Source organism: Pleurodeles waltl, chromosome 12 (assembly GCF_031143425.1).
Source record: "Pleurodeles waltl isolate 20211129_DDA chromosome 12, aPleWal1.hap1.20221129, whole genome shotgun sequence".
Taxonomy (NCBI): Eukaryota; Metazoa; Chordata; class Amphibia; order Caudata; family Salamandridae; genus Pleurodeles; species Pleurodeles waltl.
Genome location: NC_090451.1, coordinates 20,651,047 through 20,676,190, shown reverse-complemented (window position 1 = coordinate 20,676,190; position 25,144 = coordinate 20,651,047). Strand labels below are relative to the sequence as shown.

Below are 25,144 nucleotides of genomic sequence, written 5' to 3'. Positions count from 1 at the left end.
CTGTTCCAGCATTGAGGGCTTTGGCAGGTCTGAGTGGCTCTGCCCCTGACATTGAGGGCATTGAGGGTTTTGGCAGGTCTGAGAGGCTCTGCCCCTGACATTGAGGGTCTTGGCAGGTCTGAGGGGCTCTGACCCGGCATTGAGGGCCCTGGCAGGTCCGAGGGGCTCTGTCCCAGCATTGAGGGCTCTGGCAGGTCTGAGGGGCTCTGACCCGGCATTGAGGGCCCTGGCAGGTCCGAGGTGCTCTGCCCCTGACATTGGGGGCCTTGGCAGGTCTGAGGGGATCTGCCCCTGACATTGAGGGCATTGAGGGCCCTGGCAGTTCCGAGGTGCTCTGTCCCTGACACTGAGGGCCCTGGCAGGTCCGAGGGGCTCTGCCCCTGACATTGAGGGCCCTGGCAGGTCTGAGGGCTAGAGGTCACCAGTAATATTAAACCCACAGACCCTGTGGTGCTGGCTTTCCCTGTGAATGGCAGGATTCCTCCTTGGGAGAGTGATCGCCCTTTTTCACTGTGATGAGGGGGCCGCATTGCACAGAGGATCCCTGCCAAGGCCAGACTAGCCCTAGCAGGCCGGCGAGACTAGGAGCGTTTGGGGGCCTTTTTGTCACTGGGGGCCGGTTTTATAGCAGTGCAGATTTCCTTGTACCCCAACAGTTTTCAGGCACAAGATAACTCTGGTGATGAATGCACCTGCTCGGAGAGCTCCCAGGTTTGACTCATCGGAGGGAGCGCAGAGAGGTAATGTGCCTGCTGCGGAGAATGTGTACTGTGCAGATTACAGAGCAGTGTGGGATGTGCATTAAGCGATCCTTTTGTACTGTGCAGATTACGGAGCAGTGCGGGATGTGCATAAAGCAGGGGGCGCGGCTTTGTCGCAGAGATCCTTCTGGTACTGTGCAGATTACAGAGCAGTGTGGGATGTGCATAAAGCAGAGGGGCGCGGCTTTGTCACAGAGATCCTTCTGGTACTGTGCAGATTACAGAGCAGTGTGGGATGTGCATAAAGCAGGGGGGCGCGGTTTTGTCGCAGAGATCCTTCTGGTACTGTGCAGATTACAGAGCAGTGTGGGATGTGCATAAAGCAGGGGGCGCGGCTTTGTCGCAGAGATCCTTTTGGTACTGTGCAGATTACAGAGCAGTGCGGGATGTGCATAAAGCAGGGGGGCGCGGTTTTGTCACTGAGATCCTTTTGGTACTGTGCAGATTACAGAGCAGTGCGGGATGTGCATAAAGCAGGGGGACGCCGCTTTGTCGCAGACATCCTTCTGGTACTGTGCAGATTACAGAGCAGTGCTGGATGTGCATAAAGCAGGGGACGCGGCTTTGTCGCAGAGATCCTTTTGGTACTGTGCAGATTACAGAGCAGTGTGGGATGTGCATAAAGCAGGGGGCGCGGCTTTGTCGCAGAGATCCTTCTGGTACTGTGCAGATTACAGAGCAGTGCGGGATGTGCATAAAGCAGGGGGCGCGGCTTTGTCGCAGAGATCCTTTTGGTACTGTGCAGATTACAGAGCAGTGCGGGATGTGCACAAAGCAGGGGGCGCTGCTTTGTCGCAGAGATCCTTCTGGTACTGTGCAGATTACAGAGCAGTGCGGGATGTGCACAAAGCAGGGGGCGCGGCTTTGTCGCAGAGATCCTTCTGGTACTGTGCAGATTACAGAGCAGTGTGGGATGTGCATAAATCAGGGAACGCGGCTTTGTCACAGAGATCCTTCTGGTACTGTGCAGATTACAGAGCAGTGCGGGATGTGCATAAAGCGATCCTTCTGGTACTGTGCAGATTACAGAGCAGTGCGGGATGAGCATAGAGCGATCCTTCTGGTACTGTGCAGATTACAGAGCAGTGTGGGATGTGCATAAAGCAGGGGGGCGCGGCTTTGTCACAGAGATCCTTTTGGTACTGTGCAGATTACAGAGCAGTGCGGGATGTGCATAAAGCAGGGGGCGCGGCTTTGTCACAGAGATCTTTTTGGTACTGTGCAGATTACAGAGCAGTGTGGGATGTGCATAAAGCGATCCTTCTGGTACTGTGCAGATTACAGAGCAGTGTGGGATGTGCATAAAGCAGGGGGCGCGGCTTTGTCGCAGAGATCCTTCTGGTACTGTGCAGATTACAGAGCAGTGCGGGATGTGCATAAAGCAGGGGGCGCGGCTTTGTCGCAGAGATCCTTCTGGTACTGTGCAGATGACAGAGCAGTGTGGGATGTGCATAAAGCAGGGGGCGCGGCTTTGTCGCAGAGATCCTTCTGGTACTGTGCAGATGACAGAGCAGTGCGGGATGTGCATAAAGCAGGGGGCGCGGCTTTGTCGCAGAGATCCTTCTGGTACTGTGCAGATTACAGAGCAGTGTGGGATGTGCATAAAGCAGGGGGCGCGGCTTTGTCGCAGAGATCCTTTTGTACTGTGCAGATTACAGAGCAGTGTGGGATGTGCATAAAGCGATCCTTCTGGTACTGTGCAGATTACAGAGCAGTGCGGGATGTGCATAAAGCAGGGGGCGCGGCTTTGTCGCAGAGATCCTTCTGGTACTGTGCAGATGACAGAGCAGTGTGGGATGTGCATAAAGCAGGGGGGCGCGGCTTTGTCGCAGAGATCCTTCTGGTACTGTGCAGATTACAGAGCAGTGCTGGATGTGCATAAAGCAGGGGGCGCGGCTTTGTCGCAGAGATCCTTCTGGTACTGTGCAGATGACAGAGCAGTGTGGGATTTGCATAAAGCAGGGGACGCGGCTTTGTCGCAGAGATACTTTTGTACTGTGCAGATTACAGAGCAGTGTGGGATGTGCATAAAGCGATCCTTCTGGTACTGTGCAGATTACAGAGCAGTGTGGGATGTGCATAAAGCAGGGGGCGCGGCTTTGTCGCAGAGATCCTTCTGGTACTGTGCAGATTACAGAGCAGTGTGGGATGTGCATAAAGCAGGGGGGCGCGGCTTTGTCGCAGAGATCCTTCTGGTACTGTGCAGATTACAGAGCAGTGTGGGATGTGCATAAAGCAGGGGGCGCGGCTTTGTCGCAGAGATCCTTCTGGTACTGTGCAGATTACAGAGCAGTGTGGGATGTGCATAAAGCAGGGGGGCGCGGCTTTGTCGCAGAGATCCTTCTGGTACTGTGCAGATTACAGAGCAGTGCGGGATGTGCACAAAGCAGGGGACGCGGCTTTGTTGCAGAGATCCTTCTGGTACTGTGCAGATTACAGAGCAGTGCGGGATGTGCATAAAGCAGGGGGCGCGGCTTTGTCACAGAGATCCTTCTGGTACTGTGCAGATTACAGAGCAGTGTGGGATGTGCATAAAGCAGGGGGCGCGGCTTTGTCGCAGAGATCCTTCTGGTACTGTGCAGATTACAGAGCAGTGTGGGATGTGCATAAAGCAGGGGGGCGCGGCTTTGTCGCAGAGATCCTTCTGGTACTGTGCAGATTACAGAGCAGTGCGGGATGTGCATAAAGCAGGGGGCGCGGCTTTGTCGCAGAGATCCTTCTGGTACTGTGCAGATTACAGAGCAGTGTGGGATGTGCATAAAGCAGGGGGGCGCGGCTTTGTTGCAGAGATCCTTCTGGTACTGTGCAGATTACAGAGCAGTGCGGGATGTGCATAAAGCAGGGGGCGCGGCTTTGTCGCAGAGATCCTTCTGGTACTGTGCACTTCATAAGTTAGAATCGTAATTCACCACATTGAGCCATGCCCTACCACCAAAGAGCTGCACGCAAACTGCATGTTACACGTGAGAGAGTTCTTTTTTCCCAGTGTTAGTTAATCTTCATTTTGCTAAAAAGGGTTTGTTTGGGTAGAAATACTTTGTTATTACGAAAGACAACCCTAACCGCTGTAACGTTCTGAATCCTGAGTTGATGCTCCCCAGACCGAGCACTCCTAAAACATACCACGAGTACGGACGACATACGAGTCCTACACCTTGTACTCCTCTTTGGCTTATGTAACATTTTCTAAACACTGATTTACACATGTAGGATTCATTGTCTCTGTATGTGTGAGCGATGTAAAGTGCTCCAACACCCTACACTGGTAAGCGAGGCGCTATAAAATGAATGAAGTACATGTGAGGGCAATGAGAGGCCTGTTAGAGGGCGATGGTGAGGGAACCATTGAAGAGCCCCACCAGACACTGCTGTGTCCTGGTGCCCTGTAAGCCCATCATTGACTGTGCTTTAAACACTAAGACAATTGAATAGATCATGAAAAATGCATTGTAGAATGTGCTATTCTTGCAGTTTTTTTTCCAAATTTTCATCAGGCCCGAACCTCATTGCAGTGGTCAGACTCACTCGCTATGTACTCTATGGGGGCTGATCTGACAACATTTGCCCCAGGGCTGCTTTGGGTTCCCACTCTGGCTCTGACCCTGTTTCCAACCCGCGTGTTAACCTGACTCCTTTCAGGTAAAGAAAGTGCAAATGCCAAATTATATTGTATGCAGGGCGACTAGAATTACGTGATTGTGGAGCTGCAGCATTTTCACGTAACAAGAGATTTACTGCATTCAACACATAGTCCATCCTGTGCTGCATAACCTGTAGATTTTAAGAAAAATAACATTTGTTTCTAGTTCAAATGGTTCAAAAGTTACTAACTACACAGCAACACATGTTACTGGGCAGTTGAAGACCCTTTGCAAACTTTGACTGGTCACCTGTCTGTTGCTTATTGCTTTATTTGGGTATTTTACTGGTACCAGTGAGGTGCAACTAATACCCAGACAGTGCTAACAATTGTAAAAATGTCAACATTATGGGGGTCATTCCTACCCTGGCGGTCATAGACCGCCAGGGTAGGTGATGGAGGAAGCACCGCCAACAGGCTGGCGGTGCTTCCGGGGGCATTCTGACCGCCGCGGTCAGAAACGGAAAACCGGCAGTGTCCCGCCGGTTTCCCGCTGCCCCAGGGAATCCTCCATGGTGGCGCTGCTTTCAGCGCCGCCATGGGGATTCCGACCCCCTTACCGCCATCCTGTTCCTGGCGGTAACGGGTGTCGTGGGGCCCCTGGGGACCCTTGCAGTGCCCATGCCACTGGCATGGGCACTGCAAGGGCCCCCTAACAGGGCCCCACATTGATTTTCAGTGTCTGCTTGGCAGACACTGAAAATCGCGACGGGTGCAACTGCACCCGTCGCACCCCTTCCACTCCGCCGGCTCCATTCGGAGCCGGCATCCTCGTGGATGGGGGTTTCCCGCTGGGCGGGCGGGCGGGCGGCCTTCTGGCGGTCGCCCACCAGCCCAGCGGGAAACTCAGAATGACCGCCGAGGTCTTTTGACCGCGGTACGGTCTTCTGGCAGTTCCCGCTTGGCGGGCGGTGACCGCCACCCGCCAAACTAGGAATCACCCCCTATATCTCTTATTACGCCACATAATTAGTTTTTTCTTGCTGCATAATTTACTCAACCCTGCCGCATGGTATTGCAGCCATTCAGTGTTGTAGGAAGCTGCCCTGGTGTGTGGTGGACACCTATGGTGTTATCACCTTAGACCAGGTCCAGGCAACCCCTATTAATTAGTGAGGCAGTGTCTAGGAAGCCGGGCTCTCTAGTTGTAGCTGTAGAGGAGCAGCCAAGGCTTATCTAGGAGGGGTGTGCGGCACTTGTAATACCACCATAGTCACATAATAACCTATGACACATGAAAAGAACCACACAGTGTTGCAAAAATAAAGGTACTTTATTATAGCAACACTAAACTAGATTACTCCAGGCAATTCCCCCTCTCTGGAGATAAGTACACACAAAATATACACAGGCAAGTACTAGGAATTAGCATAAAAACATTAGAAATAGAAGAAATTACAAGAGACCTATGGGGGGGCATCTCACACATGCATCTCACCTCCCCCTGCAGGAACTGTAACACCTGGCGGTGAGCCTCAAAGGCTCACCCCTTTTGTTACAGCACCCCAGGGCATCCCAGCTAGTAGAGATGCCCGCCCCTCCGGCCACTGCCCCCACTTTTGGTGGCAAGGCTGGAGGAGATAATGAGAAAAACAAGGAGGAGTCACCCACCAGTCAGGACAGCCCCTAAGGTGTCCTGAACTGAGGTGACCCCTGCCTTGAGAAATCCTCCATCTTGAGTTTGGAGGATTCCCCCAATAGGATTAGGGATGTGCCTCCCTCCCCACAGGGAGGAGGCACAAAGAGGGTGTAGCCACCCTCAAAGACAGTAGCCATTGGCTACTGCCCTCCCAGACCTAAACACACCCCTACATTCAGTATTTTAGGGGCTCCCCATATCCCAGGAAATCAGATTCCTGCAACCTGAAGAAAGAAGAAGGACTTCTGACCTACAAGCCTGCAGAGAAGGAGGAAGACGACAACTGATTTGGCCCCAGCCCTTCCGGCCTGTCTCCAACTTCGAAAACCTGCTCCAGCGACACATCCGACAGGGACCAGCGACCTCTGAAGCCTCAGAGGACTGCCCTGGACTAAAGGACCAAGAAACTTCAGTGAACAGCGGCCCTGTTCAAAACCTGCAACTTCTTTGCAACAAAGAAGCAACTTTCAAAGACTGCACGTTTCCCGCCGGAAGCGTGAGACTTCACACACTGCACCCAACGCCCCCGGCTCGACCTGCAGAAAACAAACACCTCAGGGAGGACTCCCCAGCTACTGCGAGACCATGAGGAACCAGAGACGACCCCCCTGAGCCCCCACAGCGACGCCTGCAGAGAGAATCCAGAGGCTCCCCATGAACGCGACTGCCTGTAACAAGTGACCCGACACCTGGAACCAACACTGCACCCGCAGCCCCCAGGACCTGAAGGAACCAAACTTCAATGCAGGAGTGACCCCCAGACGACCCTCTAGCTAGCCCAGGTGGTGACTGTCCCGAGAAGCCCCCGTGCCTGCCTGCATCTCTAGAGTGACCCCCGGGTCCCTCCATTGATTCCTACCTGAAACCAAATGCCTGCTTTGCACACTGCACCTGGCCGCCCCTGTGCCGCTGAGGGTGTACTTTGTGTGCCTTCTTGTGTCTCCCCCCCGTGATCTACAAAACCCCCCTGTTCCCCATAGGATCCTATGTGTTTTGGACTCCTCTTTGACCTCTACACCGGACCGGCCAGGAGCTGTTGGTGTGGTAACTTTGGGGTTGCCTTGAATCCCCAACGGTGGGGTGCCTATACCCAGGAACTGAGACTTGTGTCTTACTTACCTGATAAACTAACCATTACTTACCTCCCCAGGAACTGTTGATTTTTGCACTGTCCACTTTAAAAATAGCTTATTGCCATATTTACAAAAACTGTATGTGATATTGCTTTCATTCAAAGTTCCTAAAGTATCTAAGTGAAGTACCTTACATTTAAAGTATTGTTTGTAAATCTTGAACCTGTGGTTCTTAAATTAAACTAAGAAAATATATTTTTCTATATAAAAACCTATTGGCCTGGAATTGTCTCTGAGTGTGTGTTCCTCATTTATTGCCTGTGTGTGTACAATAAATGCTTAACACTACCCTGTGCTAAGCCTACTGCTCGACCACACTACCACAGAATAGAGCATTGGTATTATCTCTTTTTGCCACTATCAACCTCTAAGGGGAACCCTTGGACTCTGTGCACACTATCTCTCACCTTGAGATAGTATATACAGAGCCAACTACCTACACGTATGATAGCAAGAACTGCCATTGGTCACCACCTCCCCCCTCCCACTGGCCCCTGCCTCAGTGCTGGTGGCACATGGAGCCTCCTTTGTTCAGATTAATTCTTTGTCTTTCGCTTTTCTGCCCAGTTCCACTTTTTCCTTCCCATTTAGTGAAGTGTATTTTAATTTTTACCACTTCTTCGATAGGCAGTCACCTGGGCGTCAGCACTGTTTATACGTCCATGCTACTCTCTGTCCCTGTAGTCGTGCTCTCCAAACACCCCCTCCTTATTCCTGCTCCCAGGAATGCAAAACTAGAGTTGGTTGCACTTCTAGTGATTCGCCTGAATACCTAAAACACATAGGTGAGTGAGTTCCTGCACAAATTGAATGAGTTCCTGCACATGCAGACAGAGTAGGTCTCTGTCATAATCAGACCACATCCTATGGACGAGTGAAGCACATCCACAGATAGCTGATCTTTTTTCCACAGTTTTATATAACACAACCCGACTGGAAGGTAATGGGGTGCTTTCCAGGTGCACCAGTGACATTATACAAAGTCACATTATGTTTAAGGCATTGGCAGATTAAGGAATTCTCCCAGAATCGGGGGATGTTCAGCTGGCAATCAGACTTGATCCTGGTTCCTATTTTCCAAAGGTGGCAGCTCTGGCTGTAACAAAACAGCTGAGTCTCTGCAGACATAGGGGGTTATTACAACTTTGGAGGAGGTGTTAATCCGTCCCAAAAGTGACGGTAAAGTGACGGATATACCACCAGCCGTATTACAAGTCCATTATATCCTATGGAACTCGTAATACGGCTGGTGGTATATCCGTCACTTTACCGTCACTGTTGGGACGGATTAACACCTCCTCCAAAGTTGTAATAACCCCCATAGTCTGAAACCCCTGCACAAATACAGCTGAGGTTTTCCAAGAACAGTGCTGAGCTCCTCCAGATATTACTTTGAGTTTCTTTGCAGACAGTTTGTTTCTTTCACTGAACTAGAGCAGAGTCCCTATATACATAGAGCTGAGCCCCTGCACACAGAGTAATGTTCATTCATACATTGTGTTAAGCCAGTTCACAGGCAGAGTTCAGCTCTTTCGGCATTCATTTCTGCAATGTAAAAGTTCATCTTTTGTGGGGACATAGTCACCAGCTCCTAACCTGTGGAAGTGGTTAGTGTCTGATATAGCCGGTGTCTGCCAGGGAGTCAGGAGGAGAAGGCAGGGGGGAGGATGAGAGTGAAAAGGAAGGACTGAGGAAAGAAAGTGTGAAAAAAAGAGCAGCAGATACAAGCTTGAGAATAGTGACTGTAGGAAGCTGGCCTGGTGTGTGGTGGGTACCGAAGATACTTGCACCTTATACCAGGGGCCAGGTATCCCCTCTTAGTGAAGTGTAGGCAGTGTCTAGAAGCCAGGCTCTCTAGAGGTAGCTGTGGATGAGTAGCCAAGGCTTACCTAGGAGACATGCAAAGCTCATGCTATACCACTACAGTCACACAACACTTACACACATGAAAGAAAACACTCAGTTGTCAAACAAAATAAAGTACTTTAGTTTTGGAACACAATACCACAGAATACTAGAAGGGCAACCCTCCAATAGGAGGTAAGTAATACACTAAATATATACGCTAGTGATCAGAAGGGCAACCCTCCAATAGGAGGTAAGTAATACACTAAATATATACGCTAGTGATCAGAAGGGCAACCCTCCAATAGGAGGTAAGTAATACACTAAATATATACGGTAGTGATCAAAAGGGCAACCCTCCAATAGGAGGTAAGTAATACACTAAATATATACGGTAGTGATCAAAAATAGGCATAGAAAAGGTTAGAAAACAGTGCAAATAGCAATAACCAATAGTGACCCCAGGGGGAGCCCAAACCATATACTAAACAATTGGAATGCGAGCACAGGACCCCCATCTAGGTAAGTGGAATGTGTAGATGGGAGCTGGGAGTACTAGAAAACCACAGAGTTAAGTAACACAGTAATTCTCCCCACCCAACCAGGAAAGCAGGAGTAAATCACTGGAATTTCCCCACCCAGCTGTGGCTGCAGGAGTTGGTTTACGGTGATGAAGAACAGGTCAGCACTTCAGCCCTGGAGCCAGAGAAGAGTTTGTGATGGATGCAGAAGATGTCCCACGCCGGAAGGAAGATTGCAGACGCGTGTCAGTGCAGGAATTCCACCAACAAGCCTTGGCAACGGCAAACTCGTGCTTAGTGGAAAAGTGGTGTGCCGGGGACCAGCAAGGCCCAGGAGGACTCAACCCAGGAGGGGGAGTCACAGGGGACCCTCAGCTTCGCAGAGAGTCCACAGGAGCAGAGGCAGCACTCACAGGAGTCCCACAGAACGGGGACACAGAAGTGGCAGGAGGAACCAACGCAGCACTACAGAAAAGGATTTCACGCCGCAGGAGAACCACGCAGAAGGCTGAGCGTCACCGGAAGGAGTGCTGGGGACTGGAGCTGCACGTTGCGTGAAGATCCCTTGGAGGAGATGCAAACAAGCCTTGGCAGCTGCAAGAGATGCGGTGCACAGGGGTACTGTCCTACGTATGAAGTCAAAGGCTTACTTCCACCAAAGTTGGACAGCTGGCACATGCTGTGCTGTGATGTGGGATCCACGCATCTCAAGATGAGAGGAGATCCACGCAGCCGGTGGTCATTGCAGCAGGTGCCTGCAGATGCAGGGGAGTGACTCCTTCACTCCAAGAGAGATTCCTTCTACTTTTTGTGCAGGCTGAAGAGTTGCTGTCTTTTTAAGTTGCACGGCCTGGGAAATGTTGCAAAGCTGGCAGGAGTAATGGAAATAATGTTGCAGAAGTGTCTTCTTCGTTGATTGCAGCGTTGTTGGTTCCTGGAGGGTCTAGTCGCCGTTCCAGTGACTAGAAGTCAAAGTGGAGGTTGCAGAGGAGTCCTGCTGTAATCTTGCAATCCAAATCTGAGGACCACCCAAGAAAGAGACCCTAAATAGCCCTGAAAGTGGGATTGGTCACCTAGCCAGGTAAGCCCCTATTAGGACGGGGCACTGACGTCACCTGCCTGGCCTGGCCACTCAGATGCACCCAGAGTTCCCTGCCAACCTTGGAAACAAGATGGCAAAACCCAGGAACCCTCTGGAGGAGCTCTGAACACCACCGCTGGGGTGGTGATGGACAGGGGAGTGGTCACTCCCCTTTCCATTGTCTAGCTTTGTGCCAGGGCAGGGACTGGGGGTCCCTGAACCGGTGTGGACTAGTTTATGAACAGAGGGCACCAAATGTGCCCTTCAAAGTATACCAGTGGCTTGGGGAGGCTACCCCTCCCAAGCCAGTCACACCTGTTTCCAAAAGGAGATGGTGTTACATCTCTCTCGTAAAGGAAATTCTTTGTTCTGTCTTCCTGGGCTTGATCAGTTTAAGCAGCAGGAGGGCAGAAACCTGTCTGAGGGGTGGCAGCAGATTGGGCTGCCCGGAAAACCCTGAAAGACTGGTGGTAGCAATGCTGGGGATCGTCTAAGGAGCCCCCAGAATGAATGGGATCATACTTCCAATACTTGCAACAGTATTGCAGTATGATTCTGACATGTTTGATACCAAACATGCCGAGGTTTGGAGTTACCATTATGTAGCTGGACATAAGTAGTGACTTATGTCCAGTACACATGTAAAATGGCATCTCTGCACGCAGAAAGTCCAGGAAAATGGGTCTGGAGTTTGTGGGAGCACCTCTGCTATTGCAGGGGTGCCCTCACACACAAATACCTCCACCCTGCCCTCTGGGCTGAGAGGGCCTACCATAGGGGTGACTTACAGTGACCTGGTGCAGTGACCTGTAGTGTAAACGGGTGCATGCACCCTTTCACTCAGACTGCAATGGCAGGCCTGCAGACCCCTTTGCATGGGCTCCCTATGGGTGGCAGAATAACTGCTGCAGCCCACAGGGATCCCCCGGAACCCCAATGCCGTGGGAACCTAGGTACCATATACCAGGGACTTACATGGGGAGACCAGTATGCCAATTGTGGAAAGAAAAAGGTACAGTTTACAGGAGAGAGTATAACCACTGGGGTCCTTGTTAGCAGGATCCCATTAAACACAGTCAAACACACTGACAACAGGAAGAACATGGGGGTAACCATGCCAAGAAAGAGGGCACTTTCCTACAGTGACTGAAGAGAGAGAACATATAAGACAACAAGGATTGATGAAAGAGAGGAAAAAGAAATGAAATGAGAATGTGATGGTAAGAGGAGAGAAAACGCAGTTATGTTTTTTTTTAAACTAAGCGCTGTGTGGGGGTGACGCTGCTGAATATTTTATATACTGTCAGTTCCTGCTACTTCCACTCTGCGGACTTTTCTCAATGGATATAACTCGTGCCAGTGTCCAGCTTCTTCAGGACATCAAGCGCAGTGCTGTCATTCACTCTCAGTCCCGCTGCTACCGCCTCGCCAGGCTTCCTTGCAGTAGGCAAACCCCAAGTTGAGTGGATGGGTGTGTGAGGACGCTCCTTCTCCCACCTCGCTGCCAGATCCTGGAACGATCTCCCCCCACCTCCGGACCGCCTCTTCCCGGAAGGGCTTCAAGCAGCAGCTTGTTGACTATCACCCCTGCCAGAAGGACTGCGCCCTTCAGCACCAAACCATCACCTGGAGACCCCCCCCTTTGGGGTGACAAGTCTGCGCTCTACAAGAGCCTCCTGATTGACTGACTGAAGCATTTAGCCTCTGAGAGAAGGTCAACTTCAAGGATACAGGAAAAGGGGTTGCCTTCAGCAGCCTCAGGCTCCAGTCATGGTTCCCTCCCTCCCCTGGACTGCTAGCTATTCCTTCCATCTTCCTTGGAGAGGTCATCGCGAGCTCCTTGGTGGCTGGTGGTGCAGGTGGTGCCAAGTAGCTGGAGCTGCAGCATCCAGTATCTGGGGGCAGTGGGTTCACTGACGTGCATACACCTCCCCACATTCGTGTGTCTGGCCCAGTCTCCATCCGCCTATCCTCATATCGCTCATTCTAATCCTGCAGCAGTGTGTCTCGTGCAGTTGATGCTGACCGTAACAAGATTTAATCTAATTTTTACATAGCTTCATCTCCTTCATAAACATGGCTGACAACATTATTTACCAAAATGGATTTCTGGTGCAGCACACGCACATTTAAATGTTGTCATCTTTAGCCAGCCCTCTTTGATTCTGAGCAAAAGAAAACGTGACTGAGTGTAAATGTGGCCTTGTCAGGTACCTATATTTTTGTTACCCTGAAACTCTCAAAGAGAAACTTGCTTTATAGGTGTAATTTGCAATATTGGTGCTTTGCTGTCAGAGGAGCACATGGCTATTTTGGAAAGGACTGTACTGCCAAAGACTGAAAAAAGATAAGTGCTCTGTAAACTATTTTAAATGATAGAAAACACCCCAGTGAAAAAGGTAGTCAACATCCGCACCGTGATCTTTTATCCACTCTGATGGGTACCAAGAGGATGCATCAATATTAATAAATCATAAAAAAATGTTGACCTACGTAAATATTTACGTTATATATTATATTATACTTTCACCTACAGTGCATATGCACATAGACAAATCTGAACCTTAAATGACAGATAACGTAAGGTGTGACCCCTGTTAAATACCTACATACCACAATGATTTGCACTCCGTCTGCTCACTCAAGACTTTTCCTTGGTTTATGGTAACAGACTTTTCCTTGGCTCCCCATCTCACGTTAAAAAGAAATCGCAAAGGGTCCAAAATGCCGCTGCCCGGCTGCTTTTGGACATTCCAAGATGGTCACCTGTAAAGACGGGTCTAGTTTCTTTACATTGGTTACCCGTCGAACAGCGGATAAAATGTAAGGCCCTGTGCTATATACACAGGTCCCTTCATGATAAGGGTGCCCCTCTTCTGAAGAATATTGCTACTTTCTATAAACCGAACAGAGCTTTGAGATCTGCCACCCTTGCTTTGGCTACCCTCCCCAAAATAAAGAAAACCGAATGGGGTGAGCCACCGTGGCCTTTTTGGGAGCCAAGTTGTGGCATTCCCTTCCTCCCAGCCTACCTGATGAACCAAGAGTACAATATTCGGAAGGCCGTCTTATTTTCGGTCTTGGTCCTTTAGCGCTGGGAAACCCCAGGGTGGCTGTGAGCTCTATAAATAGTATAAGATAACATAACTCGCGTCACAAGGAGCATAGCATCCATAGCCTCCGTCTTCACCTGATGAAGAAGATGTGGCGTGGCCACCAGGCCAGCAAAGGGACCTGCTTTTGAATCCAGCTCAGCAGTTGTCCTACAACTCTGCATTTCTGGGAGAATCCCTCCTTGGATGATCTGCCGATTCCTTCATTGGATGTAGCTGCGTGTAACTCCAAGGTGTGAGCCCTCACCTGGTGGACGCAGTCTTGCCTCGGCTTCCATCACTCATGACACGGAGCTCTGTTGCGCCCCAGCGAAGTCTTTGCTAAGACAATATAAACACACATATGTTTCTACGTCGTGAAGTTATCCCGCTTACTCCGCTCTGTGGGTGCGCCTCGTTTTTAACTCTGTGAGTCCCCTCATTTTGTGACATTCAGAGGGAAGTCCCATGTAATGTTCTTTATCCTCGTGCACGTGTCAGACTTTTCTTGGCGTTTATGGAAGTCTTCTTGGCGTCTGTGGGAGCGCGTCCTTGTGTTTGTTGGGAGATTCCCGTGCACTCTACTTGTTCCATGGACGTGTTTGTTTATTATGTGTCTTTAGTTGTTTTGGTGATAGAAGGCACCTCTGCAGTCAGGCTTCAGTGCATTCTTTTGAGTGTCAGACATGCACACGTGCACACGACTCTCTCGGTGCCAAGCATCGTGCAGATATCCGATGCTCACAGCTGTGGTGAACACTCGCTAAAGCTTCAGAGTGGAAATTATTGGCAAAGCCAACAGGTCTGGCCGTTGTGCGCTGATGCATTAAAATACAGACAAGGGGAAATGTTTGCCTGTGTTAGCACATTAGGTCCAGGTATATCCGCAGTGTGCTTTCATACTGGCTCTGTATGTTTCTGCCCACTGCGTGACGTGGCAGTTCTGTCACTGGCGTGAAGTACTAGTGCCCACCCACCTCAGGTTTGGGTCGGTCCCTGGCTGAGTATCTTGGCCCCAGGGTGGAGTGAGAACATTGGCCAATGCAGCCCCGGAGTTCCTTAGGTCCCAGTAGCTTTCAGGGCCTTTGCCCCTAGGAGGAGTGAGGACCTTGGCCCCCTGGTGACACTGAGGCCTCGCCACGCTTCGGTGCCCCTCATGGACCGGTGCAGACACTCACAGGGCACAGGGCGGGGCGCCCCCTCAGACCGCAGTCTGCGTCAGCGGCGCTTCCTGGAGACCGAGGGTTGCTAGCGCTGCAGGAAGCGCCTCGCAGAGCTGTGGAAGCAGGCCAGCGCCCCCGGCGGTGGAGGCGGGGGCTGCAGGGAGGCATCGGCGGGCCTAGCTGGGGGCACGAGGGTCTGCAGAGGGGGGCATCAGAGGAGTCAGACCAGCGCTGCCTCGCGCTCTGACACCAGCGGGGTCTGTGTGTGGTCTGTGTTTCACTGCACATCTTCCAGACCTCCCTGTAATACTCGGGCATGTGCAGCACCAGTCACGTTTTCACTACTTTCGGAAGTGTACTTGTGAGTGGCGATTTTATTTCATTAAGATCTATTATTCCTTATTTCGGGGCCTGCCATAATGTTTGAAGGCTCCCACCGTGAGAACCTACGGGGTGCGCAGGGCCACACACAGGGAGCTGGTGAGTCTGTGTGAGACATCACAAGAATCAGTGTCTCGCCACTAGTGTATGCGGAACCATGTGAGAAGTCACAAGGATCAGTGTCTCGCCACTAGTGTATGCGGAACCATGTGAGAAGTCACAAGGATCAGTGTCTCACCACTAGTGTATGCGGAACCATGTGAGAAGTCACAAGGATCAGTGTCTCACCACTAGTGTATGCGGAACCATGTGAGAAGTCACAAGGATCAGTGTCTCACCACTAGTGTATGCGGAACCATGTGAGAAGTCACAAGAATCAGTGTCTCACCACTAGTGTGTGTGAAGCCAAACACAGGGAGCTGGTGAGTCTGTGTGAGACGTCACAAGGATCAGTGTCTCTCCACTAGTGTGCGGGGACACACACGGAGAGCTGGTGAGTCTGTCAGAAGTCACAAGGATCAGTGTCTCACCATTACTGTTTGCTGTGCCACACACAGGGAGCTGGTGAGTCTGTGTCAGAAGTCACACGGGGAGCTGGTGAGTCTGTGTTAGAAGTCACAAGGATCAGTGTCTCAACACTACTGTGTGCGGTGCCACACATGGGGAGCTGGTGTGAGATGTCACAAGAATCAGTGTCTCACCACTAGTGTGCGGGGCCACACAAGGGGAGCTAGTGATTCTGTGTCAGAAGTCACAAGCTTCCGTCTCTCACCACTACTGTGTGCGGAACCAAACACGGGGCGCTGGTGAGTCTGTGTGAGAAGTCACAAGAATCAGTGTCTCACCACTAGTGTGTGCGGAGCCACACAAGGGGAGCTGGTGAGTCTGTGTCAGAAGTCACAAGTATCAGTGTTTCACCACTAGTGTGTGCAGGGCCACACACGGGGAGCTGGTGAGTCTATGTTTTGACGTCACAAGAATCAGTGTCTCACCACTAGTGTGTGCGGAACCGTGTGAGAAGTCACAAGAATCAGTGTCTCACCACTAGTGTGTGTGGGGTTAAACACGGGGAGCTGGTGAGTCTGTGTGAGACGTCACAAGAATCACTGTCTCACCATTAGTGTGCAGGGCCACACACGGAGACCTAATGAGTCAGTGTGAGAAGTCACAAGAATCAGTGTCTCACCACTAGTGTGTGCAGTGCCACACACAGAGAGCTGGTCAGTCTATGTGAGAAGTCACAAGAATCAGTGTCTCACCACTAGTGTGTGCGGAGCCACACACGGGGAGCTGGTGAGCCTTTGTGAGAAGGCACAAGAATGTTGTGCCTCACCAGTAGTGTGCGGGGCCACACACTAGGAGCTGGTGAGTCTTTGTGAGAAGTCACAAGAATCAGTGTCTCACCACTACTGTGTGTGCACAGCCACACATGGGAAGCTGGTGAGTCTGTTTTAGATGTCACAAGAATCAGTGTCTCACCACTACTGTGTGCGGTGCCACACACAGGGAGCTGGTCAGACAGTATGTGAGAAGTCACAAGAATCAGTGTCTCACCACTAGTGTGTGTGGTGCCACACATTGACAGCTGGTGAGTCTGTGTGAGAAGTAACAAGAAGTGTCTCACCACTAGTGTGCGGAGCCACACACAGAGAGCTGATGAATCTGTGTGAGAAGTCACAAGAATCAATGTTGCACCACTAGTGTGTGAGGCCACACATGGAGAGCTGGTGAGTCTTTCTGAGACGTCACAAGAATCAGTGTCTCACCACTAGTGTGTGCGGAGCCAAACACGGGGAGCTGGTGATTGTGTGTGAGAAGTCACAAGAATCAGTGTCTCACCACTAGTGTGCGAGGCCACACACGGAGAGCTGGTGAGTCTGTGTGAGAAGTCACAAGGATCAGTGTCTCATCACTACTGTGTGTGGTGCCACACATGGACAGCTGGTGAGTCTGTGTGAGAAGTAACAAGAAGTGTCTCACCACTAGTGTGCGGAGCCACACACGGAGGGCTGATGAATCTGTGTGAGAAGTCACAAGAATCAATGTTGCACGGCTAGTGTGTAAGGCCACACACGGAGAGCTGGTGAGTCTGTCTGAGACGTCACAAGAATCAGTGTCTCACCACTAGTGTGTGCGGAGCCAAACACGAGGAGCTGGTGATTGTGTGTGAGAAGTCACAAGAATCAGTGTCTCACCACTAGTGTGCGAGGCTACACACGGAGAGCTGGTGAGTCTGTGTGAGAAGTAACAACAATCAGTGCCTCACCACTCGTGTGTGCTGGTGAGTCTGTGTGAGAAGTCACAATCAGTGTCTCACCACTACTGTGTACGGAGCCAAACACAGGGAGCTAATGAGTCAGTGTGAGAAGTCACAAAAATCACTGTCTCACCACTAGTGTGTGCAGTGCCACACACAGAGAGCTGGTCAGTCTATGTGAGAAGTCACAAGAATCAGTGTCTCACCACTAGTGTGTGCGGAGCCACACACGAGGAGCTGGTGAGTCTGTGTGAGAAGTCACAAGGATCAGTGTCTCACCACTACTGTGTACGGAGCCAAACTCAGGGACTTTGTGAGTCTGTGTGAGAAGTCACAAGAAGTGTCTCACCACTAGTGTGTGCGGAGCCACACACGGAGAGCTAATGAGTCAGTGTGAGAAGTCACAAGAATCACTGTCTCACCACTAGTGTGTGCAGTGCCACACACAGAGAGCTGGTCAGTCTATGTGAGAAGTCACAAGAATCAGTGTTTCACCACTAGTGTGTGCGTAGCCACACACGGGGAGCTGGTGAGCCTTTGTGAGAAGGCACAAGAATCAGTCTCATCACAAGTGTGTGCAGTGCCACACAAAGTGATCTGGTGAGTCTATGTGAGAAGTCACAAGAATCAGTGTCTCACCATTAGTGTGTGCGGTGCCACACACGGGGAGCTGGTGAGCCTTTGTGAGAAGGCACAAGAATGTTGTGCCTCACCAGTAGTGTGCGGGGCCACACATGGGGAGCTGGTGAGTCTTTGTGAGAAGTCACAAGAATCAGTGTCTCACTAGTAGTGTGCGGGGCCACACATGGGGAGCTGGTGAGTCTTTGTGAGAAGTCACAAGAATCAGTGTCTCACCACTACTGTGTGTGCACAGCCACACACAACGAGCTGGTTAGTCTGTGTGAGAAATAACAAGAATCAGTGTTTCACCACTAGTGTGTGCAGAGCCATACATGGGCAGCTGGTGAGTGTGTGTGAGAAGTAACAACAATCAGTGTCTCACCACTACTGTGTGCAGTGCCACACACGGGGAGCTGGTGAGTCAGTGTGAGAAGTCACAAGAATCAGTGTCTCACTACTACTGTGGGCGGTGCCACACACAGGAAGCTGGTGAGTCTATATAAGTAGTCACAAGGATTAGTGTCTCACCACTACTGTGTGCGGAGCCACACACAGGGAGCTGATGAGTCTGTGTGAGAAGTTATAAGAATCAGTGTCTCACCACTATTGTGCGGAGCCACATATGGAGAGTTGGTTAGTCTGTGTGAGAAGTAACAAGAATCAGTGTTTCACCACTAGTGTGTGCAGAGCCAAACACGGGGAGCTGGTGAGTCTGTGTGAGACATCACAAGAATCAGTGTCTCACAACTACTGTGTGCGGAGCCAAACACAGGGAGCTGGTGAATCTGTGTGAGATGTCAGAAGAATCAGTGTCTCACCACTACTGTGTGTGATGCCACACACGAGGAGCTGGTGAGTCTGTGTGAGAAATAACAAGAATCAGTGTCTCACCACTAGTGTGTGCAGAGCCATACATGGGAAGCTGGTGAGTGTGTGTGAGAAGTAACAACAATCAGTGTCTCACCACTACTGTATGCAGTGCCACACACGGGGAGCTGGTGAGTCAGTGTGAGAAGTCACAAGAATCATTGTCTCACTACTACTGTGGGCTGTGCCACACACAGGAAGCTGGTGAGTCTATATAAGTAGTCACAATGATTAGTGTCTCACCACTAGTGTGTGCGGAGCTAAACACGGGGAGCTGGTGAGTCTGTGTGAGACGTCACAAGAATCAGTATCTCACCACTAGTGTGTGCGGAGCCACATGCGGGGAGCTGGTCAGTCAGTGTGTGAGACATCACAAGAAACAGTGTCTCACAACTAGTGTGTGCGGAGCCAAACACGGGGAGCTGGTGAGTCTGTGTGAGACGTCACAAGAATCTGTGTCTCACATCTACTGTGTGCGGAGCCAAACACAGGGAGCTGGTGAGTCTGTGTGAGAAGTCACAAGAATCAGTGTCTCACCGCTAGTGTGTGCGGAGCCACACATGGGGAGCTGGTCAGTCAGTGTGTGAGATGTCATAAGAAACAGTGTCTCTCCACTAGTGTGTGTGGAGCCAAACACGGGGAGCTGGTGAGTCTGTGTGAGACGTCACAAGAATCAGTGTCTCACCACTAGTGTGTGCGGAGCCACACACGGGGAGCTGTTCAGTCAGTGTGTGAGACGTCACAGGAATCAGTGTCTCACCACTAGTGTGTGTGGAGCCACACACGGGGAGCTGTTCAGTCAGTGTGTGAGACGTCACAAGAATCAGTGTCTCACCACTAGTGTGTGCAGAGCCACACACGGGGAGCTGGTCAGTCAGTGTGTGAGATGTCATAAGAATCAGTGTCTCACCACTAGTGTGTGCGGAGCCAAATACGGGGAGCTGGTGAGTCTGTGTGAGACGTCACAAGAATCAGTGTCTCACCACTAGTGTGTGCGGAGCCACACACGGAGAGCTGGTGAGTCTGTGTGAGAAGTCATAAGAATCAGTGTCTCACCACTAGTGTGCGGAGCCACACACAGGGAGCTGGTCAGTCCTTGTGAGAAGTCATAAGAATCTTTGTCTCACCACTAGTATGCGGAGACACACGTGGGGAGCTGGTGAGTCTGTGTGAGAAGTCATAAGAATCAGTGCCTCACCGCGAGTGTGCAGGGCCACACACAGCTGGTGAGTCAGTGTGAGAATATAACAACAATCAGTGTCTCACCACTACTGTGTGTGGCACCACACACGGGGAGCTGGTGAGTCAGTGTGAGAAGTCACAACAGTCAGTGTCTCACCACTAGTGTGCGGTACCACACAGGGGTAGCTGGTTATTGTGTGTGAGAAGTAAGAAGAATCAGTGTCTCACCACTACTGTGTGAAGAGCCCCACACGGGGAGCTGGTGAGTGTGTGTGAGAAGTAACAAGAATCAGTGTGTCACCAATAGTGTGCGGTACCACACACGGGTAGCTGGTGAGTGTGTGTGAGAAGTAACAAGAATCAGTGTCTCACCACTAGGGTGCGGTGTCACCCACAGGTAGCTGGTGAGTGTGTGTGAGAAGTAACAAGAATCAGTGTCTCACCACTCATGTGCGGTACCACACACGGGGAGCTGGAGAGTCAGTGTGAGAAGTAAGAAGAATCAGTGTCTCACCACTACTGTGTGAAGAGCCCCACACGAGGAGCTGGTGAGTCGGTGTGAGAATATAACAACAATCAGTGTCTCACCACTACTGTGTGTGGCACCACACACGGGGAGCTGGTGAGTCAGTGTGAGAAGTCACAACAGTCAGTGTCTCACCACTAGTGTGTGGTGCCATACATGGAGAGCTGGTGAGTGTGTGTGAGAAGTAACAAGAATCAGTGTGTCACCACTAGTGTGCGGTACCACACACGGGTAGCTGGTGAGTGTGTGTGAGAAGTAACAAGAATCAGTGTCTCACCACTAGTGTGCGGTACCACACACGGGGAGCTGGTGAGTCGGTGTGAGAAGTCCCAACAGTCAGTGTCTCACCACTAGTGTGTGGTGCCATACATGGAGAGCTGGTGAGTGTGTGTGAGAAGTAACACGAATCAGTGTGTCACCACTAGTGTGCGGTACCACACATGGGTAGCTGTTGAGTGTGTGTGAGAAGTAACAAGAATCAGTGTCTCACCACTAGGGTGCGGTGTCACACACGGGTAGCTGGTGAGTGTGTGTGAGAAGTAACAAGAATCAGTGTCTCAGCACTCGTGTGCGGGACCACACACGGGGAGCTGGAGAGTCAGTGTGAGAAGTAAGAAGAATCAGTGTCTCACCACTACTGTGTGAAGAGCCCCACACGAGGAGCTGGTGAGTCAGTGTGAGAATATAAGAACAATCAGTGTCTCACCACTACTGTGTGTGGCACCACACACGGGGAGCTGGTGAGTCAGTGTGAGAAGTCACAACAGTCAGTGTCTCACCACTAGTGTGTGGTGCCATACATTGAGAGCTGGTGAGTGTGTGTGAGAAGTAACAAGAATCAGTGTGTCACCACTAGTGTGCGGTACCACACACGGGTAGATGGTGAGTGTGTGTGAGAAGTAACAAGAATCAGTGTCTCACCACTAGTGTGCGGTGCCACACGGGGAGCTGGTGAGTCAGTGTGAGAAGTAACAAGAATCAGTGTCTCACCACTAGTGTGCGGTACCACACACGGGGAGCTGGAGAGTCAGTGTGAGAAGTAAGAAGAATCAGTGTCTCACCACTACTGTGTGAAGAGCCCCACACGAGGAGCTGGTGAGTCAGTGTGAAAATATAACAATAATCAGTGTCTCACCACTACTGTGTGCGGTACCACACACGGGGAGCTGGTGAGTCAGTGTGAGAAGTCACAACAGTCAGTGTCTCACCATTAGTGTGCGGTACCACACAGGGGTAGCTGGTGAGTGTGTGTGAGAAGTAACAAGAATCAGTGTGTCACTACTAGTGTGCGGTACCACACACGGGTAGCTGGTGAGTGTGTGTGAGAAGTAACAAGAATCAGTGTCTCACCACTAGTGTGCGGAGCCACACACGGGGAGCTGGTGAGTGTGTGTGAGAAGTAACAAGAATCAGTGTCTCACCACTAGTGTGCAGTACCACACACGGGGAGCTGGTGAGTCAGTGTGAGAAGTCACAATAATCTTGTGCCTCACCACCAATGTGCGGGGCCACACGGAGCTGTTGAGGTCTTGTGAAGTTACAATAATTGTGTCTCGCTACTATCAGAACAAGATGGTGACGCCCTGCATCCATAGGGTCGCTCCCCTGCCCTAGAACGGAGCGCCCTCCCACGTGCTGCACATGTCCCAATATTTGTATCTGTGTATTCCGCTTACAACCACCTTTTTCTGTTTTCTAGGTTTTCACTATGAGTCCAACAGTGAAACAGATAAGCGTGATTTCGAGAAGGCACTGGAAACCATCGCTGTGGCCTTCAGCAGCACGTGAGTCAGATAAGGGGCACTACCCTGGGTACTAAGGATTACTGAAATAACCCTGACATCCCATGATGTCCACAGACAGCTGCACCCACCCGGAGCAGCAGTACTGCATACATGTAGGGTCGGCTGTGTGCCCCCCCGCAGCCTGTGAGGGCCCCACACGCACCCCTGGAAGGCACACCAGCAGTACACCAGCGACTTGCTAATACTGCCCAGTAACGTGGCACCAATGTTACAATGTAGGAATCATGTCTATAGGGACAAGGCTACCTCACGCCCTAGGGTTCTGGCCTCCCTTAACACCAGGCCACGCTTGCTGTACACATCCAGGACAGTAGCATTGTGCCACACGGAACAGGCCTCGTGCTGACTGTAAGTCAAGTGCTGACTGCTCTGCTGGCCCTGTGCTGACTTCAGTCCCCATGCTGACTGCAGGCATTGTGCTGACTCCAGGACCTGTGCTGACTGCCCTGCAGGCCCTGTTCTGAATGCCCTGCAGGCCCTGTTCTGAATGCCGGCCCTGTGCTGACTGCTCTGCAGGCCCTGTGCTGACCGCAGGCCCTGTGCTGACTGCCGGCATTGTGCTGACTGCTCTGCAGGCCCTGTGCTGACTGCAGACCCTGTGGTTACTGCTCTGCAGGCCCTGTTCTGACTGCAGGCCCTGTGCTGACTGCAGGCCCTGTGATGACTGCAGGCCCTGTGATGACTGCAGACCCTATGATGACTGCAGACCCTGCAGGCCCTGTGCTGACTGCAGGTCCTGTGCTGACTGCAGGCCCTGTGATGACTGCAGACCCTATGATGACTGCAGACCCTGCGCTGACTGCCCTGCAGGCCCTGTGCTGACTGCAGGCCCTGTGATGACTGCAGGCCCTGTGATGACTGCAGACCCTATGATGACTGCAGACCCTGCGCTGACTGCCCTGCAGGCCCTGTGCTGACTGCAGGCCCTGTGCTGACTGCAGGCCCTGTGATGACTGCAGACCCTATGATGACTGCAGACCCTGCGCTGACTGCCCTGCAGGCCCTGTGCTGACTGCAGGCCCTGTGCTGACTGCAGGCCCTGTGATGACTGCAGACCCTATGATGACTGCAGACCCTGCGCTGACTGCCCTGCAGGCCCTGTGCTGACTGCAGGCCCTGTGATGACTGCAGACCCTATGATGACTGCAGACCCTGCGCTGACTGCCCTGCAGGCCCTGTGCTGACTGCAGGCCCTGTGCTGACTGCAGGCCCTGTGATGACTGCAGACCCCATGATGACTGCAGACCCTGCGCTGACTGCTCTGCAGGCCCTGTGCTGACTGTAAGTCAAGTGCTGACTGCCCTGCAGGCCCTGTTCTGACTGCAGGCCCTGTGCTGACTGCAGGCCTTGTGCTGACTGCCCTGCAGGCACCATACTGTTCTGTGGGCCCTGTGCTAACTGTTCTGCAGGCCCCGTGCTGACTTCCCTGCAGGCCCTGTGCTGAGTGCTCTGCAGGCCCTGTTCTGACAGCAGGCCGTGTGCTGGCTGCTATGCAGGTCCTGTGCTGACTGCATACCCTGTGCTGACTGCCCTGCAGGCCCTGTGCTGAATGCCCTGCAGGCCCTGTGCTGAATGCCCTGCAGGCCCTGTGCTGACCACAGGCCCTGTGCTGATTGAAGGCCCTGTGCTGACTGCAGGCCCTGTGGTTACTGCTCTGCAGGCCCTGTTCTGACTGCAGGCCCTGTGATGACTGCAGAACTTGCGCTGACTGCTCTGCAGGCCCTGTGCTGACTGCAGACCCTGTGGTTACTGCTCTGCAGGCCCTGTTCTGACTGCAGGCCCTGTTCTGACTGCAGACCCTGTGCTGACTGCTCTGCAGGCCCTGTGCTGACCGCAGGCCCTGTGCTGACTGCAGACCCTGTGGTTACTGCTCTGCAGGCCCTGTTCTGACTGTAGTCCCTTTGCTGACTGCCATGCTGGTCCTGTGCTGAATTCTGGGCAGGTCCGTGCAGACTGAGGCCCTCTGCTGACTACGCTAGAAACCCCTGCTGACAGCTTTGCAGGCCCTGTGCTGACTGCAAGCCCTGTGATGACTGCAGGCCCTGTGATGACTGCAGACCCTATGATGACTGCAGACCCTGCGCTGACTGCCCTGCAGGCCCTGTGCTGACTGCAGGCCCTGTGCTGACTGCAGGCCCTGTGCTGACTGCAGACCCTATGATGACTGCAGACCCTGCGCTGACTGCCCTGCAGGCCCTGTGCTGACTGCAGGCCCTGTGATGACTGCAGGCCCTGTGATGACTGCAGACCCTATGATGACTGCAGACCCTGCGCTGACTGCCCTGCAGGCCCTGTGCTGACTGCAGGCCCTGTGATGACTGCAGACCCTATGATGACTGCAGACCCTGCGCTGACTGCCCTGCAGGCCCTGTGCTGACTGCAGGCCCTGTGATGACTGCAGACCCTATGATGACTGCAGACCCTGCACTGACTGCCCTGCAGGCCCTGTGCTGACTGCAGGCCCTGTGATGACTGCAGACCCTATGATGACTGCAGACCCTGCGCTGACTGCCCTGCAGGCCCTGTGCTGACTGCAAGTCAAGTGCTGACTGCCCTGCAGGCCTTGTTCTGACTGCAGGCACTGTTCTGACTGCAGGCCCTGTGCTGACTGCAGGCCTTGTGCTGACTGC

The 25,144-nt window shown here is 52.1% G+C and overlaps 1 protein-coding gene across 8 annotated transcripts in view; it reads left to right on the top strand.

The window, feature by feature from the left end:
* ARHGAP45 (Rho GTPase activating protein 45) overlaps positions 1-25,144 on the top strand; it is a 381,773-nt gene that overhangs the window by 169,260 nt on the left and 187,369 nt on the right. For all 8 annotated transcript variants that reach the window (XM_069216459.1, XM_069216457.1, XM_069216454.1 and 5 more), the window contains one exon: positions 22,409-22,493. In XM_069216459.1, the coding sequence (XP_069072560.1) occupies positions 22,409-22,493 (85 nt within the window). The remainder of the gene's footprint in view (positions 1-22,408; positions 22,494-25,144) is intronic.